Source organism: Ornithorhynchus anatinus, chromosome 13, assembly GCF_004115215.2.
Source record: "Ornithorhynchus anatinus isolate Pmale09 chromosome 13, mOrnAna1.pri.v4, whole genome shotgun sequence".
Classification (NCBI taxonomy): domain Eukaryota; kingdom Metazoa; phylum Chordata; class Mammalia; order Monotremata; family Ornithorhynchidae; genus Ornithorhynchus; species Ornithorhynchus anatinus.
In genome coordinates this window covers 33266653-33286239 of record NC_041740.1, presented here as the reverse complement: position 1 = coordinate 33286239, position 19587 = coordinate 33266653, and the positions used below count along the sequence as shown (strand labels likewise).

The 19587-nt window shown below is 45.2% G+C and overlaps 1 protein-coding gene across 1 annotated transcript in view; it reads left to right on the top strand.

Moving 5' to 3' along the window:
- Window positions 1-6496: 6496 nt before the first annotated feature.
- The window catches only part of DHTKD1 (dehydrogenase E1 and transketolase domain containing 1), a 33174-nt gene continuing 20083 nt past the window's right edge, over window positions 6497-19587 (top strand). The window contains exons 1-5 of the mRNA XM_029077745.2: window positions 6497-6707; window positions 13660-13815; window positions 15165-15376; window positions 16725-16919; window positions 18712-18981. Of these exons, the coding sequence (XP_028933578.1) occupies window positions 6533-6707; window positions 13660-13815; window positions 15165-15376; window positions 16725-16919; window positions 18712-18981 (1008 nt within the window). The 5' untranslated portion in view covers window positions 6497-6532. The remainder of the gene's footprint in view (window positions 6708-13659; window positions 13816-15164; window positions 15377-16724; window positions 16920-18711; window positions 18982-19587) is intronic.

The following is a 19587-nucleotide window of genomic DNA, read 5'->3' as shown; positions in this document are numbered from 1 at the left end:
CCTGTCCTCTCAGCCCTTTTCAGGGTGGAAATAACCCGGAGAGCTGCTGGAGGCAACCAGGTCAGTGGGTCCTAAAGCCCTCCAATTTTCCCCTCTGTGAAGGGACTAGAGTTGGAGACCTCGGGCAGAGTGAGCCTCAATCCTTCACCACCTCAGGCTGCTGCCACCACCCCTTGGCTCGCTGAAACCATACAGGAGCCGCAGAGAGATCATCCAGCAAGCTAATCAGCCATCCTGCTTCCTGAGAATGGCTGCAGGAAGCACGTTGGGGTCTTATTCCTCCCCTCAGCCCCCCAGGCAAACATGGCCTTCCAACAACAGGAAATCCAGAAATATAAAGTTAATTTTAATAGAGAAATAAATATCATCTTCAATAAATAAGAAGAAGCAGCAGTGGAAAGAGCACGGGCTTTGGAGTCAGAGGTCATGGGTTCGAATCCCTGCTCGGCCACATGTCAGCTGTGTGACTTTGGCCAAATCACTTAACTTCTCGGTGCCTCAGTTACCTCATCTGTAAAATGGGGATTAAGACTGTGAGCCCCACGTGGGACAACCTGATTCCCCTGTGTCTACCCCAGCGCTTAGAACAGTGCTCAGCACATAGTAAGCGCTTAACAAATACCAACATTATTATTATTATTATTATTAATAAGTAACCAAGATAAAACAATGGCACCTTCCTCTTTTCTCTACCATGTTCCTGCCAAGGATTATCTTTTTTTTTAATGTGCCAGACTCTGCACTAAGGACTGGGGTAAATACAAGCTAATCAGGTTGAGTAGAGACCCTATCCCTCATGGGGCTCACAGTCTCAATCCCTATTTTACAGCTGAGGAAACAGACAAGTGGCAGAGCTGTTTCTGGTGCCTCCCATCCCATCAGAAGTTGTCAGAGGTGGAATTTGATGACCTGAGGAGCTCATTAGATGAGATTAGATGAGGAATTGAGAAGCATCATGGCCTAGTGGAAAGAGCTGGGGCCTGGAAGTCAGGGGACCTGGGTTCTAATTTTGGCTCCGCCACTTGTCTGCTGTTTGACCTTGGACAGGCCGCTTAATTTCTCTGGGTTTCAGTTACTTCATCTGTAAAATGGGGATTAAGACTGTGAGCCCCATGTGGAACAGGGACTGTGTTCAATTGGTTATCTTGAATCTACCCCAGAGCTTAGAACAGTGCTTGGAACATAGTAAGTGCTTAACAAATACCACAGTTATGATTATTATTATGAGCTTTAGGGAAGAAGGAAGAAGTCTGGTTGAGTCCGGGCCAGGCCGGGCCACTGAAAGTTGGAACAGAGTCCAAACTGGCTGGCTTCTCCCTTCACAGTTTGGACCTCCCTGGTCAGGAGAGGCTATGGCACTCAGCAAGTGCAGTGGCTGTGGCCCCACTGTGAATGCGTGCAGAAGGTTTTATGGGCCTGCTGAGATTACAACTCTCTAAAGATTGGTATATGCATTACTTTTATTTTTTGTGGTATTTGTTAGGTGCTTACTGTGTGCCGGCACTGTACTAAGCACTGGGGTGGATCCAACCTAATCAGGTTGGACACAGTCCATGTCCCACATGGGGCTCACAGTCTTAATCCCCATTTTACAGATGAGGTAGGCAGCTGAGGCACAGAGATATTAAATGGCTAGCTGAAGGTCACACAGCAGCCACGTGGCAGAGCCGGGATTAAAGAATCCAGGTCCTTTGACCCCTAGGCCCATGCTCTATCTACTAGGCCTCGCTGCTGCTCACCTGCTACTTCACGTGTGAACAGTCCCTCCCTGTCACCCTTTCCCCTGCCACTCAGCTAATATGGCAGGGCATGGGCCCGAGTCAATATTGTCCAGGTCTGAACAGGTTTTGATGAGGCACATTGCAAGGTTGTCTTCTCAAGCACACCTTTGCTTCTGTGTTAGGGAATTAGGAAATGTTTTCCCAGTAACCACAGTGATCTGATGCAGTGTCGGAAGAAACAGCTGTGCATATACACATGGCATTAGTTGAGATGTAGATACTAAAATGTGGTATCCTTAACCAGGATTCATCGATCAATCAATCCATAAGTGGTATTTGTTGAGCACTTATGGTGTGCTTAGCACTACATTAAGTGTCTGAGAGAGTACAATCTAACAGTTGGTAGACCTGATCCCTGCCTACAGTGAGCTTACAAAGATCCATCCCCACGCTACAGGAGAATGGATGAGTGTATTCAACGTAATGCACGACTTCCAGGTGGCCCTTTCCAAGGTGTTGGGGGAAGGTAGATGGGCCAGATTGGGTTTGATGCCAACTGCATGGCACCATAAAATCCCATCTGATTTGTCTCATGGGAATGTGAAACGTGGCCCCATGGTCAGGATTTCTGTTCCTATTGCAACACCTGCTCCCTGGATACAAACCTTTGTTGTTGACATTGGCGGCACTCTTTCATACCCAGTTACTGCTTTCTAGTTGTCAGGAATCCAAGAGAGAAATCTTGCAGCAATTACGAAGGAAGAAACAGGAGGAATAAATACTTCTTAGGTCTTTATTGTTAGTGGGTCTTAGAATCTTAAGGTGGAATCAAGAGTTATATTGTACGCTGCCTAGTGCTTAGTACAGTGCTCTGCACACTGTAAGTGCTCATTGATGATGATGGCATTTATTAAACACTTATTATGGGTCAAGCACTATTCTAAGCATGGGGTAGATACAAGTTAATCAGATTGGACAAAGTCCCTGACCCTGTCCCTGTCTAAGTAGGAGGGAGAACAGGTATTTTGCAAACTGGTGAAAGCAAATTAGTCTCTTCAGGCTTTTATCCTAGGGTTATTACCTTATTATCCCCAGCACTCTCTGCCTAGCCTTTCCCTCGATTCTGTCTACCCTCCCTAGCTCTTTGTTTCCATTTACCCCTCTTTTCTGCTTGTCTCACAGGACTCGGAGATTTATCTAGAGAGAGCAGTGATTTTCCAGAACAAGCCCAGTCACAGTATTTCCCGCTTTGCTGAGGAAGGGAGGGAAGAGGGTCCAGAAAACAGAATGTGTTTTTCTTTTCATTAAACTAATTAGTAGTAGCTATTAGTCCTGCTTTTGACTTCAAAACCTAGCTTATTAAGAGTACAGTCATCCAAAGATGATTAAGGCCATTTTGATAGATTTTAAAATTGCACCATCCGTTCCCGCTGGCAGAATCTGAAGGAAAAACATCCATCTCCTGAATAGAGCCATCAGGTGAAGTGAAATGGATTGTGAAAATGGAAGTGTAATACTTGTAACTAGTGCCTAATGTTTCCTGTGAATTTTGATGGGTTCAAAGCTACAAAAGTATAAATCCTTGAAGTAAAACCACTGGATCTTGCTAGAGAATGCTTCATTATCTCTGCCCAAGTGCTTAGTACAGTGCCCTGCACACAGTAAAGTGTTCAGTAAACACCATCAATTGACTGATTGATTGATTTCCATTTTTGAGGCAGGAGCTGCAAACAAAAGCCTTGCAGGGATGAAGGATGCATTGTAGCAAACAGCCCTTGTTTCAACAGGGACGTCCTCTCACCTTGTTCCCCCTCATTTAGATTGTGAGCATCACTTGGGACAGGGTTTGTGCCTGACCTTGATGAACTTGCATCTACCCCAGCGCTTAGAGCAGTGCTTGACATATAGTAAATGCTTAACAGATAGCTTATTTTTATTATTAATGGATATTTCATCATTGAAATATCAGTTCTGAGGAAGGGGAAGCCTTCCATGAAGCAGGGTTGGGCGGTGCACATCCAAGATGCTGGTCTCTGCTGCTCTCACCCAACTATATGGCTTTGTTAAACACAGCTTTAATCCAGACTGTGTCTCATGTGCTTAAAGGCCAACGTGCTACAGTCCGCCACATTCGTCTTGGAGAATAATGTTAACTTTTTTTGATGTTCTTCGATTCAAGGGTCCGCTGCCAATGGCGAGACTACTTCTGGCAGCGTGAATGTCTTTGAGAAAAAAATTCCTTGCACATTTTGGCCATGGAAATATAGTAGTGCACCTTTTCTGAATACCTGCTTTCTTGAAAGAGCATTATTCAAACACCAGTGGTTAAGAAGGTAGAGGGATAAGCCTGTCCCCCAGCAGAACATGCACTTGAGTTGTTTTTATAGTAGGGGGAATGATTTGCCCTGGACCACCTAACTCTCTTTCCCCACTTCCCCTAGGCCCAGTGGCAAGGAATGTGAACAGTTGCAGCTTGTAGTTACGGAAAGGAATGTCTTTGAGATTTCAGCGACAGCAGACGCCACTCATCCATTTCTCATCCATTTTGTAATCCATTGCTAAGTATGATACTCAGTGGTGTGATGATAAGGATGATGATAATAATGATGATAATGGTATTAGTTAAGAGCTTACTATGTACCAAACACTGTGGTATTTACATGATAGTCCCATTAATCAGTCAATAGTATATACTGAGCACTTACTCTGTGCAGAGCACTGTAGCAAGCACTTGAAAGAGTACAATAGAGTAAGTAGTCGCAGTCTGCGCTGTCAAGGAGTTTAGCGGAGGACCTTATAGTCTAACAGATCAGACATTGTCCCTGTCCCACACTGGGCTCACAGTCTAAGGGGGAGGGAGAACAGGTATTTAATTCCCATTTTACAGATGAGGGACTCAAGGCACAAAGAAAATAAGTGACTTGCCCAAGGTCGCACAGCAGGCATGTGGTTGACTTGGGATTAGAGTGTGAGTCTCCTGACTCCCAGTCTTCTGTACTACCCAGTAGGCCATGCTGCTTCCCCGCTCAGTAACATCTGGAGGGATCTTTTCCACTTTTCCCTAATCCCACCTCTGTCAATTACTTGCTTTGTGACCTTGGGCAAGTCACTTAACTTCTCTGTGCCTCAGTTACTTCATCTGTAAAATGGGGATGAAGACTGTGAGCCCCACGTGGGACAACCTGATCACCTTGTATCTCCCCCAATGCGTAGAACAGCGTTTGGCACATAGTAAGTGCTTAACAAATGCCATTATTATTATTATTCTCTGTGCCTCAGTTTCCCCCTGTAAAGTGGGGATACCTATTCTTCCTCCTGTCCCACGTGGGACGGGGACTGTGTCGGACCTAATTAACTTGTACCTATCCTAGTGCTTAGAACCATGTTTGACACATAGTAAGCATTTCAAAAATACCCCCAAACAAAAACTCCATGCTCTTTGGGTGATAAAACCTGAACTAAAGAATTTCTCCCAAATAAGTTTTGTTAAGTGCTTACTATGTGCAGAGCAACCAAAGTGCAGTGTAGTCTGGCAGCTAAAGCACATATCAACAGTCAGCGTGACTAGCCTGTGCAAATTTCCAGTCACCCAAACAAAAACAACATGCAGTATTGATAGGTGTCAAACGACAGTCATTATGACTAGTGTAGGCAACTGTACCCAAGGCCAAAGAAAAATAAGAAGAGGGAGTATTGACACTGACACACATCAGCAGTCATTATGGCAGACGTAGACAACTTTACACCAACCCTAACAAAAACACCACCCCCCAAGACGGCCCAGATGTTTTCTCTGCCTGGATGGCAGATCTGCCACCCAACCTTTGGCCAGTAACTTCGGGTCTCTGTCCCTAAGTCACCCCTTCTGTAAATTGGGGGTTAAAACTGTGAGCACTGGGTGAGACAGGGACGGCGCCCATGGCTCAGTGGAAAGAGCCCGGGCTTGGGAGTCAGAGGTCACGGGTTCGAATTCCGACTCTGCTACGTGTCAGCTGTGTGAGCGTGGGCAAGTAACTTCACTTCTCTGGGCCTCAGTTCCCTCATCTGTCAAATGGGGATGAAGACTGTGAGCCTCACGTGGGCCAACCTGATGACCCTGTATCTCCCCCAGCGCTTAGAACAGTGCTCTGCAATAGTAAGCGCTTAACAACTACCAACATTATTAATATTAGCTCCTCTCTACCGGGGCGCTTAGTACAGTCCTTAAGGGAAGCAGCGCGGCTCAGTGGAAAGAGCCTGGGCTTGGGAGTCAGAGGTCACGGGTTCGACTCCCGGCTCTGCCACTTGTCAGCTGGGTGACTGTGGGCAAGTCACTTCACTTCTCTGGGCCTCAGTTCCCTCATCTGGAAAATGGGGATGAAGACTGGGAGCCTCACGTGGGACAACCTGATGACCCTCTATATCTAATCTATCCATCTATCTATCTACCCCAGCGCTTAAAACAGTGCTCTGCAACTACCAACATTATTATTATTAGCTCCTCTCTAACGAGGTGCTTAGTACAGTGCGTGGCCCAGAGTAGGCGCCTAAGAAAGACCGTTAAAAGAAGGACCAGCCGTGTCGGGCCCTTTAAGGGTCGGTCGCGCGCCCCCCCCCCTCCCCGCGCGGGGGGGCCGGGCCGCGCCAACCAATGAGGGACGGGGGCGTTGGGGGGGGGGGCGGGCCCGGCGACAGGGGGCGGGGCCTGAGGAGGCCACGCCCCCGGGCAGCCACGTGGGCTTTAATGGAGCTCCCCCGTGGGGCGCCCGCCCTCGCGCGCATGCGCAGGAGCCCTCCGGCTGGCAGGCGGAGCCGGGAGCGGGGCGGGCAGCATGGCCACGGCGGCGACTCGGAGCCTCGGGCTCGGCCTGGGCCCCGGAGGGCGACCCCCGCTCCTCCTTCTCCTCCTCCGCCGCCGCCGCTACCACACCGACAGGGGTGTCTACGGATACCGGCCGCGCAAGCCAGATCCCGCAGAGCCCCGGAGGGGCCCGGCGCCCTCGCCAGGTCTGGGGCAGGCCGGGGGCGAGGGGGAGGAGGCTGGTGGAGGTGGAGGAGAAGGAGAAGGTGGTGGTGGTGGAGGAGGAGGAGAAGGTGGTGGAGGAGGAGGAGGAGAAGGTGGTGGAGGAGGAGGAGGAGAAGGTGGTGGAGGAGGAGGAGAAGGTGGTGGAGGAGGAGGAGGAGAAGGTGGTGGAGGAGGTGGAGGAGGAGGAGAAGGTGGTGGAGGAGGTGGAGGAGGAGGAGAAGGTGGTGGAGGAGGTGGAGGAGGAGGAGAAGGTGGTGGAGGAGGAGGAGGAGGATGAGAAGGTGGTGGAGGAGGAGGAGGAGAAGGTGGTGGAGGAGGAGGAGAAGGCGGTGGAGGAGGAGGAGGAGAAGGTGGTGGAGGAGGTGGAGGAGGAGGAGAAGGAGGTGGAGGAGGAGGAGAAGGTGGTGGTGGAGGAGGACGAGGAGGTGGTGGAGGAGGAGGAGGAGAAGGTGGTGGAGGAGGAGGAGGAGGAGGAGGAAGAGAAGGTGGTGGTGGTGGAGGAGGTGTCTTCACTGCACCGATCACTACCACCCTGCCTGGGTTTGCCCTTTTATTCAGTCATATTTATTGAGCACTTACTGTGTTCAGAGCACTGTACTAAGCACTTCTCCTGGGCCCCTGGCCCGCTATTGGACCCGGGACACACAGACGAGACAGAGAGCTAGGTTGGGGGGCGCTCCAGGCTGATCCTTAATTAACTAATTATGGTATTTGTTAAGTGCTTACTATATGCCCAGCAATGTTCTAAGTGCTGGGGTTGATACGAGGTAATCAGGTTGTCCCATGTAGGGCTCACAGTCTTAATCTCCATATTCCAGGTGAGGTAACTGAGGCCCAGAGAAGTGGAGTGGCTTGCCCAGGGTCACATATCTAGCAAGGGGTGGAACAGGGATTAGAACTCACGTCCTCTGACTCCCAAGCCCGGGATCTTGCCACCAAACCACGCTGTTCCCCCCCCAAAAAAACCATTGTTGGGGACCCTTTGACCTGGGCAGGGGCAGCTGGGGAAAGAGCTGACTCTCTGACGCCGATCCCTCCCGAAAGGGTTTTATTTTTGCCATTGCTTTTTGGAGTCCAATAAGAGATTTTAGGACTTTATCTTCAAAGTCTTCCCCGACTCTGGCCCACAAAGCATATGGGTGCAGCTTCACTTGGTGCCCCAGGGCCTGAGATGCATGATAGGCTTCCAGTTCTAAATGAGTTAACTTTGTCTTTCAAAGCAATTATTTGGAGATCCTGTTTCTGCTGTTCAGAATTCTCTAGAGTGGGTGAAAAAGGGTTTTTAAAAGAAAACTTTTAGCTGAGATTTTGGATATTTTAAAGGTACCTTTAGCACTCTGCAATTTGGTGCATGTAGGAGAAAGCCCTCAAGCTTCTAATCATGCTAAGTGGAGAATTTAAATGAACAGGGGATTTATTATATATATATTGCGTGCCTCTGTGTGTAGAGCACTGTAGTAAGCACTTGGGAGAATTCAGTAGAATTAGTACACATGGTTCCTGTCCTCATGGAGTTTACAGTCTATCAGTCAATCATATTCATTGAGCACTTATTGTATGCAGAGCACTGTACTAAGTTCTTGGGAGAGTACGATATAACAGAGTTGGTAGACACGTTCCCTGCCGTCTAGCTGGGGAAGACAGACACTAAAATAAATACAGATAGGAAGTAATAGAGTATAAAGAGATATACGTCAATGCCCCTGGGATGGGATGTGAGTGTCCCATGCTTGGGTGGGAGTGTCAGGTGAAGTGTCATTTGGTGGTGGTATGTAGAAGAAGAGGATCATTTGAGTGGAGAGGAGTTTGAAGATAAATATATGGAGAAAGGGTCAGTGGAATTACTGGAATTACATAAATGTCATACTCTTGAATTTGAGATAGCTCACCTTCTAATAATTTACCAACTATCTGCTACAATGAGTTTTGGGGAAAAAAACCCTTAAGCTGTAGTTACGTGAAAAAAATATGGAAATGAAACTTTGTGAAAAATATGGGTATCAAAAGATAGTAACTTTTTTTGTAGAAAGCAATAATGAAATTGAAGCCTCATGACCAGTGATTTTTAAATTGATTTGATCCAAGTGAAGTCTGTTTTTGTAATCCTTTCTAAAGCGTTACTGCTGTTGGTTCTTTTGGGATTTGGCTTAAGAGGGTTATCCTGTTGACTTTGAACTGCATATGAAAGAGAGCAAAAAAGCTGATATAGCTCTCTGTCAATGAACGTGATCATATCGTTTTTCCCATGGTGACATTATAACTTTAGCATTCAATAATGTAGCTTGCGAATTTAGCCTTGACAGATCAGCATGGGGGGTGGGGAGGAGTGAAATTAGATAGGGAAAAACAACTATTATTTACTGCCCAGTTGCAACCATTGGGCAACATTTTTTGTGTGTGATTGAGAGCAGTGACTTGGCTTTTTTCCTTATCTTCCTTGATTATTTCTAAAATTTGGGTAGGAAAAGGACTTTGGTGTTCCTACATTTTTTCACCTGCACCTTTTGTCCTTGATTTCTTCCCCGTTTTCTCTGCATCTACAGTGATTCCTCATTTGCCATGATAATTGCTTTGTGCTCCACTGAATGTCAGCTCTTCCAAGATGTGTGTGTGTCTTCCTAAAGGGTGATATTTAAAAAAACAAAAAATGGTGCTTGATTGTGATTTAAAAGATTGTGGAGACCACGGGCTGTTGGTTTAAGTAACTTTACCCTTTCCCCTGACTGGAGAACTGCTAAAGTGCCCCCCCAAAAGCCATTTGAGCTCATTGTTATGACAGTCTGGTTGCCCTGACAGCAAGTCGGCTGTGTTGCCTAAAGAATCGTCCGAATTCTGTGTAAGAATTTTGATGCCCCTTTCTCCTTTGTTTGCTCAGTTATCATCAGGGCTCCTGAAGAGCAGTTCATTAGTGGGACAGCTAGCCAGTCTCTCTTTGCAGAATGTGGGATGGTCAAGGCACTTAAAAAGCTCTCTCTCTTATATCACGCTGATCTCCAACTACACCTCAACCTGAACATACTGCTCCTCTATCTCACTGTACTTCCACCTCATCTCCCCTCCGACCCCTTGCCCACGTCCTTCCTCTGGTCTAGAACAGAGACCACCACACTCCCCACCTTCAAAAACCTACTAAAATCATGTCTCCTCTAAGAGGCCTTCCCCGACTAAGCCCTCACTTCCCCTATTCCTCCCCTATATACTTGGATCTGTACCCCTTAGGCACTTTGTCATCTCACCCCATAGCACTTATGTACACATCCATCTCCTGTCTGTCTCCTCTAGTCTGTAAACTCTTTGTGGGGAGAGATTGTATATACCTACTTTATTGTACTGTAATCTCTCAAATGCTTACTTAGTACAGGGCTCTGGGTGCAGTGAACACTCAATAAATACAATTGAAATGGTTGGCTGACGGGGAAGGAGGAAGACTTTGATACCATTTCCTTACAGTCCTATATTTGTGTGTGTCTCTCCTTCCCTGCAAGCCCTCCTTGGCAGGCGAATAAAAATGAGACCTCCTTATCCATTTTAAACTCTGAATATCCTTGGACTCTTTTTGCTTCATTTCCATCAGTTGTATTCATGAGCACTTGCTGTGTGCAGAGCACTGTACTAAGCTCTTGGGAGAGTGTAATAGTATAAAAGAGTAGGTGGACCTGTTCCCTGCCCACAAGGAGCTTACAGTCTAACGAAGTCATTGCCTGATATTAAAAGGAGAGATTTCTGTTGGATGTAAGGGCAGTCGTGTCCATGTAAAAGGCCACGTGCCCTTCAGACAAATTTCTGTACACCAAAACTTGCCCTTTTCTAAAATCACGAGCCCTTAATGTAATTTACCTTCAAGCCTGCTTTCATGGTTGGTGTTACTCGTGTCCCCAAACTGACTCTGTTTCAACTGTCACTGACCCTCTCGCCATTGGCCATGTTGTTCTCTTCAAACTGGGACAAATCTACCCTCCTTTCACCTGTTTTCTCCATCGCCTGGAATCACAATCTTCCAGTTGGTGCATCTAGGCAAATCAAATTCCTCTTTTCATTAATAATCTCTTTTCTTCTCTGTCTCCACTTCCCCAGTGCCTCCACCCCAAAAGCAACTCTATTAAGAATGCTGATGTTGAGGGCATGGCGGGTGCCAGCCTCATAATTCAATAATAGTTTATTTTAAAATAAAAACAGCTCAAGCTACCTTTCTGTTTGGTAGATTAAACTGATGAGATTTATTGGGGATTTTTGAAGCCACAAATACTGGGGTGACAATTTAGGATTCTTGTTTTCTCAGGCAACTCTCAATGATTCCCTACCCTCCTCTTTACATTATTTTGCTAAGGCAACAACAAGCAGATCTAAGAAGACAATAAGTAAAATTTTTTGCTAATTAACCAAGGCCACAATATCCCCCCCTCCGTATAATTTATCCTATAAGAATTAAAGAAGATCTTTGGATAGTTGTGCTGGTTAAAGTTTGACATGTGTTTGGTGTGTACTTTGTAAGCTAGCTATTAGTAACAGCGTGTACTTAACCTTCTTGTCAACTCCAGTTTTCAAATTAACTTTGTTATGATGCTGGCAATTCCTGATTTCAAATGGAGGAAAGGAGGTGATGATGTAGAGTGGGTTTAGTAGTGGAGTCTGGTAAAATGGATAGTGAATTCAGCTTCACTACCTTGGGGAAGATTTTGTGGATAGTGAATTCAGCTTCACTACCTTGAGGAAGATTTTAAATTGAATACAAATGGGGAACAAAAAAAAGCTATCTTAGTCAAGTTACTCCCCTCTGAGATCCATTCTGAGGCCTGCCCTTTTTCTCTATGTACGGAAAGACCTTCAAAAACAAGTCTGCCTTTTTTTTTTAATGGTACTTAAGCACTTACTATGTGCCAGTCACTGTACTAAGTGGTGGGGTAGATACAAGCTAATCAGGTTGGACATATCAATCAATCAGTGATATTTGTAGAGTGCATACTATGTGCAGAGCACTGTTGTAAGTGCTTGGGAGAGTACAATACCACAGAGTTGGCAGTCATGGTCCTTGCCAACAATAGGCAATCTAGAAGGGGAGACAATGATATAAATAAATAATTGGAAATATATAATTCAAAGATATGTACCCAAGTGCTGGGGGGTGGAGGGCAGGGCAAATAGCAGATGTCCAAAGGTCACAGATCTAAGGACAGATGACAAAGAGGGGAGGAGCTCACGGTCTTAACCCCCATTTTACAGATGAGATAACTGAGGCCCAGAAAAGTTTAGTGATTTACCGGCGGTCACAAAGCAGACAAATGGCAGAGCCTGGATCAGAACCCAGGTCCTTCTGACTGGCAGAACCATGCTGAATCTATTAGGCCACACTCCTTCTGTAAGCTGATTTTCCTAAAATCTGTGTGTTTTAGCACCCCAGATTTGTAAATACCAAGCAAGACTCATATGGACAGTCAAAGGGGGAGGAGGAAAACAAAGCTTCTTGGTTTTTTTAAAAACAGTTGTGTACCATATGAGAGACATGAGAGACTATGGAGAGATTACAGTTGTGATTTCAAATATTTCCTTTATTGTCAAGGAAAGCCAGCTCAATTTATGCCGTTGAAGTGTGTTCTCACTATTAAATGTGTTGTTGGAAGAGTGTGTGTGTATGTTTTCCAAGAACTTGTGCTAGCAGTACTGCATTTGGACATACGGCACATCAAAAAGCTCCCTGACTCCTTGACTATGTATCTTGACAGTAGGGAATTTGGTGGGGAACATTGGAACATGTTATCTGTTTTCCATCAAAAGAGTAGTTTGCATATGCCAATTTAGCATGTAATGCATTCTCGTAGGAATACTATCTACCAGCACTGGAGGAAATAGTGTATTTCTATTTCTCTACTATAGAACTCTACAAATGTACTATTTCCAGTGAAATGAAGTAAGATCATTTCTGGGTTCGGCCAATGGTCCATTGAGCCCAATGTTCTGTCTCCTAAGTGTGCTTAGAGGAATGATGGTGTCTTCCCTGATAGCCACCCTAATGTTTACAGATTGGCTTTCTACATCCTTAACTTTTCCATCTAGTAAGTCATTAACAACTGTTTGTCTATGAATTTATTCAACCTCTTCTTGAACCTACTGATATTTTCTACTTGCATAACTTCTGGTGGCAACAGATTACATGTGCTTGCCATCCACTGTGTGAAGTGTTACTTTTTGTTTTGAACACTTTTCCCGTAATGGGTATGCCATTGCCCTGGTGTTGGGGGATTTGGTAAACAGAAATTCTATATCTGTCCACTCAGCCTGTGTTTTTTTTCCAGGCAGAGGAGTCCTAACTTTCTTTTTTTTTTTTATGGTATTTGTTAAGCACTTACTGTGTGTCATACATAGTTTTAAGAGCTGGGGTAGATATGAGTTAATTAGGTTGTACTCAGTACCTGCCCTGCATGTGGCTCACAGCCTAATAGGAGGGAGAATTGGAGAACTGAGTCACAGAGAAGTTAATTGATTTGCCCAAAGTCACACAGCAAGCACTTGGCAGGGTCAGTCCTCTGACACCCATGCCCGTGTTCTTTCCACTAGGCTGCTCTAAAATAAGCTTCCTTGGGAAGTGGTGGGGTCTCTCTCCTTTCTGTGTTTAAGACTAAGATCCATTCATCATTCTCAAATGATAGGGGTACAACCCTAAGGCCGGGGAATGTGAATAGACACCCCTTACTTCGAATGACAGATTTGAGATGAGAATAAAGCACTTCAGTTGAATTAAAATCTTAATCCCATTTGGTTTTCTTTTCATCCCTTTGGCCTTAAGTTTGGTATTTGGAGGTTTTAATTACTGGGACCAGAGCATATCGCTGCCATAATTAGCTGGTTTTCAGGGGTCCAGAAACATTCTGCACCTTCCCACAGCCCTCCTTTAGACAATCTGCAACAACCCGCATTTCTGTTCTCTTTCTGCTTTAGTTGATCATGGCCTTGCCCGTTTAGTAACAGCATACTGTGAACATGGACATAAAGCTGCCAAAATTAACCCTCTATTTACTGGACAAAGAGTGATGGAGAGCGTGCCGGAAATCCAAGCTCTCACCGAGATGCTTCAAGGCCCTTTTAATACCACAGGTAATTTTTACTCATTGCCCAAGGAATCACTGGTTGAGGGGGGCTTGGGTAGACTGGACTTTGATGTCAGAAGACCGTACTGGGATCCTTAGGAACCAAGGGAGTTTAGATGGTAATCAGAGGAGCCCCAGAGCTTTTCCAGTTGGTAATATGGAAGGAATAATTCATGGAATATTCTGAGTCATCTTCCTGTGAATATCTTGTATCAAGCCCTTGTAAATTCAGTCAGTATGTGGTGGGAGAACTGGCCTTGTGTTTTGGGAACAAGCCCATACTTGCCAACACTTTATTTTCAGGGCAGGAGTTTTCAGAATATGGGAGATGGAGGCAGGAGGCCTTTTGGGGTGGTGGTGGTGGTGGGGTACCTCAGGATCCTAGTGGGGTGGATCCTCTGGTCCTGAATCTAGGTAGGGGTGCAAAAAACCACTGGCCCAGCCCAGAATCCCCAGCAGGAGACATCCAGTCTCACCAAAGTAGATGGTTCCTTCCCTTATTGGGGTGAGAATGAACCTGGCTTAGACTGGGGGCAACTAGAGAGGCCCTAGCCATAGCAGAGAGAAGGAGGTGGCATGAGTCCAGGCTTGCTGCGGCCTCTTTGGAGGAGAGGGAACCGCAGGATCTGTAATCTTGCAGCTTTGCTTTCTACTGGTCCCCCTCCACCTCGCAGGGGAGGGTGCTGGGATGGGGAACTTTCAGTTCTGGGGACCAGGCACAATCGTCCCCTTTGCTCCCAGGAAATTGCCCCTCCTACCTCAGATCAGACCTTTCCTTTGTGTGGTCAATTCCCAGCTCCGACGTCTTTTATGTCATGTGCTTGACTTTCATTTTAAAGTTACACACCAACCAGGATTCAACTCTGGCCAAAGTCTTCTTACAAAAAAATCTTGTGGGACCGAGTTCCAAGAAATCCAATCAAAGCAGGAGACTAGACTGTGTATCCTTAACCTGTTGATAAATTCAGACTGGAGACTCGGGAAGATATTGATCAAGACATTATCACTTCTAGTAACAGAGGAGGCAGCGGGATGGAGAGCACTGATGGATAGAGCTGTGGCTGGGGAGAGGGAGATGTGGGTTTAACTCTCTGGATAACAGGGCACTTAATCTCCATAAAACTTGCTTTCCCCAATTTGTCAACTGGAAGTACTGTCTTCATTCTTCCTCATAGAGCTGTTGGAGAAGTAACTTAATAAAGTGCGTAGAGTGTTTTGAGAGCCTTTGTTGAAAGAGGCTGAGGTGAAAGTATTTATTATGGTTAAATATTTAGTTTGGTTCACGGCTGGTCTTCCTCTCCATTTATCATGTATCATTTCCACTCCTTCATTTATCGCCTCCAATTCTTGTCCTAGGGTTGCTGAACATAGGGAAGGAAGAGGCCTCCCTTGAGGACGTGTTAGCCTACCTCAACCATATCTTTTGCGGACAAATCTCTATTGAAACAGCCCAGCTGCAGAGCCAGGAGGAGAAAGACTGGTTTGCCAAGAGGTTTGAGGAGTTGAAAAAAGAGACATTCACGACCGAAGAGCGAAAATATTTGTCCAAACTAATGTTGGAATCTCAGGTACAGGGAAAGATGTGTTCAGAGGGACCTATTTCACACAAGATTGTTTTAAGTGGCTCTGGTTTTCAGAGGGTAGAAAGGGAATGAGGTCTTGGTTGGACTGCTCTTTTATGTATTTTTTTGTTGGTAGGAGGGAGGAAGGTTGAGAGTTTAATGAAAGAAAAACATTCTTATGCCTAATAATTTCCTCTCTCTGTTTCATTCTTTGCGAACTGTAGATTCAGGGATGGTACCCTCTTTTAAGCATCCCGTTGACATTGTTGGAGACCAAATAGTCAGTCAGTCACATTTATTGAGCACTTAATATGTGCAGAGCACTCTACTAAGCACGAGTACAAATATAACAATGTAGCATTTGCTGCCCAAGACGAGTCTACAGTGTACAGGAGAAGACAGACAATATAAATAAATTATAGATATATACATAAGTGGGGTATAGTGGATTGGAGGGACCACTGATCTGGCCTGAGAGTCAGAAGGACCTGGCTCTGCCACTTATCTATGTGACCTTGGGCAAGTCACATATCTTCTCTGTGCGTCATTTACAAAATGGGGATTAAGACCGTGAAACCCCATCTGGGACATAAACTGTGTCCAACCTGATTATCATGTATCTGTCTCATCGCTTAGTACAGTGCCTGGCACATAGTAAGCACTCAACAAACACCATAAAAAAACAACAACTCAGTAATGGCTTATTATCACGTTCCCAGCTAGCAAGAATCTGAGAGATTACGGATTTCCCAGAGGTCAGTGGCAGAGTAGTCGTTAGCCCTTCTGGCAGGCGAGTTTGAAGACCCGGGGATGGCTGTCTTTTCCTCAAGTCTTAGGCAGCTTTAGGAAAAAGCTTCATGCCACTCTTTCCTCGGCAGGGCAATTATACTTGTGGTTTCAATCAGCAAGATGGAATGAGCACCTGTTGTGAGCTGAGCGCAGTGCTAAGTGCTTGGAAGGGTACATTAGAATCAGACGTGATCCCTGACCTGATGGAGTTTACAGTCTAGTGGGGGACACTGTAAATAAATTACAAGTAGGAGGAAGTGATCACAGTATGTTCTATTCAGAAATGATATAGGAGGTTGTATGTACTTAGTATTTAGGTGATGTGGAAGTGCTGAACTCCCAGTTGGTGGTGACAGTGTATATAAACTGGAGACTAGAAATTATTTCAAGTCCCAACCAGGATATATTTATGTATGTGTGTAATGTGTGTGTCTGTGTGTCACAGGCTTGGGTATGTGACATAAGGAACTGTTAAGGAACTTGAAAGAAAGGTGGTAGTGTTTTCGTACACATCTTTCAGGTGGCAGAGCCCTTGGCATTGTTAAAATGTCATGCTTTATTCCAGGAGTTTGATCACTTCTTAGCTACCAAATTTGCCACAGTCAAGCGATATGGTGGTGAAGGGGCTGAGAGCATGATGGGTTTTTTCCATGAGTTGTTAAAGATGGCAGCCTACAGCGGAGTGACGGATGTCATCATTGGGATGCCCCATCGAGGGAGGCTTAATCTGCTCACAGGTCTGCTACAGTTCCCTCCTGAGGTAAGATAAAAACACTCTATTGCTTCTTTCTGACATTAGCTAATTTTTCTCAATAATAACCACTTCTGGGATTTCTACAGCATCTTCCTTCCCAAGAATTTAAATGTTTCCTCATCTTTTCTGTCATTTATCACTCATCGTCCCAATGAGGTAAGGTGGGACAGGTAATAATATTGTTGCCAAGATCACTCAGCGTGTGTCTGTGCTGGGACTAGAGTCCAGCTGCCCTGACTCCTAGTCCCAGATTCTTCCTCCTTGGGCCAAGATGCAAGGCCAGAATATAATCCGGGGTAGAATTTACTCTACTCTGCTTTGAAAATCCAACATAGCATGTGCATTATACATGAATCCTGGTGGAGAGAGCCTTGTTTAAGAATTGAGATCTGGCTGCTTCTTAGCCTGTTCTCAGGCTGACTTGCTGTACAACATTGGCCTGTTCCCTTTTTTGTGGGCCTTGATTATCTGCATCTATAAAGTGTGGATAATCATGTAATCTCCTACTAACAGGAATGACTGAAGGTTGGGTGATTTTTTTTCTTTGTAAAGGACAGCTTGATGAAAGGTACTGGGGAGTTGTAGATTCCTTAACTTTTTTTAGATATTTTTGTCCCTTTATAGTGCATTTTTTAAAATGATATTTGTTAAGCATATACTATGTGCCAGGCCCTGTACTAAGTGCTACGGTAGGTATAAACTAATCAGGTTGGACACAATCCATGTCCCACATGAGGCTCATAGGCTCAATCCCCATTTGACTGATGAGATAACTGAGGCACAGAGAAGGGAAGTGACTTGCCTAAGGTCACGCAGCAGTCATGTGGTGGATCTGGGATTAGAACCCAAGTCCTTCTGACTCCCTGGCCCGAGCTCTACCCAGTAGGCCACTGCTTTATTACAGAAGCAATACTAATACTATCCTTCATCCCAAGAAGACTGTCCAAGTGAGAGCTGTACAAACAATTGGATCTCTATTTCTCACCTCTGGGCATTTCTATAATCCACCTGTTCTACAAATCTCTGTAAACTTGGGTCTCACTTTAGAATAAAGATTAATTGCCGGGACATTAGTGAGGACTCAAGTTAATCCAATTTTCTTATTACGCTCTATGGCTCTGATAACCTTTTACTATGGTTCAGTGACAAATTTTTTTGGAAGTAATTAAACCTAAAAAAAAAATCTGTCAAGTTAAAGCCAGATCGAAAAGGTTCACTGAGCAGTGCAGTGGCCATGAGACAATAAAAAAGCGTCTGTGTGTTTGAGGCATTGGTTTGGGGGATTTAGACTGTATTCCAGGCTTCGCCAATGGTTCACTGTGATTTTGGAACAGAGTACACAAGCATCTATGCCTCAGTTTCTATGTTAATTTGTCTTCTCTTGAACCTCACAGTAATGCCGGGAGGATGAATGGGGTGATGTTTGTCCTAAACAAAAGAAACTGTAATTGCTGAATATAAAGGAGGAATGTTATTGGGTCAAGCTATAAGTAAACTTAATATAACGTGTTTCTGTATGTACGCCATCGAAAAGTTACTTCCCCATAGTATCAAGAGCAAAGAATTAAGCGATCACCTTATGCGCTTCATTTTTGATTAATTTTAATTGTGTATTGAAATGTGAACTATATATAACATGGTTACTTCATTATTCCAATATATATATAAGGGTGTGAATCACATCTCCAGATACTTGTATCTGTGCTCAACAATAATAAAAGCCCACTGTTTCCACCCATGAAAAGCTATTAAAGCTCACAATGTGGGAGTGTGACCTGTACATGCTTGTTCCGAACAGCTGATGTTCCGAAAAATGCGAGGTTTGAGTGAATTTCCTGACAACTTTTCCGCCACCGGAGATGTTCTGTCTCACCTGACCTCCTCCGTGGATCTGGACTTTGGATCTCACCGGCCTCTCCATGTCACCATGTTGCCCAACCCCTCCCACCTCGAAGCCGTCAACCCAGTGGCGGTTGGCAAAACTCGTGGGAGACAACAGTCCCGGCTGGATGGAGACTACTCCCTAGATGTTTCTGCTCAGCCAGGGGACAAAGTCATCTGCCTACAGGTACCTTGAACTTCTCTTTCTTTTAGTGCAAAGGAGAATTTCAGAGTTAATAGTAGTAACAGTATTTATTAAGCCCTGTACTAAGCTCTGGGAAAAGTGGGGAATTAGACCTGGTCCCTGGCTCTCAAGGGACTCACAGTCCAAAAATATCACGGGGAGGAGACTGCCGACAGACACATAAGGAGAGGGTTGATTGTTTTCTATGGAGATGAATCTGGACCCGGGAAAGAAGGTTACTAAATGAAGACATCTCTTAACACTGTCAGCACCATATTTGAGGACCCATCTCCAAGAAATTGACTTCCATCTGGGGTTTCCAAGTGTGTTTTCCAACTCACAAGAGCTGTAAATTTTGTTTAGCATCCATCTGCCTCTTCCAAAAAAACCCCCCAAATTTGTGATGTTTGTTAAGGGCTTACTGTGTACGTAGCACTGGGGTGAATACAAGATAATCATATCTGGATGCAGTCCTTGTCTCACATGGGATGCACAGTCTAAGACAGATGAGGAAACTGGGGCACAGAGAAATTGAGTGACTTGGGCAAGTTCCCACAGGAGGGAATTGGCACAGCTGGGATAAGAACCCAGGTCTCCTCCTCCAGTCTC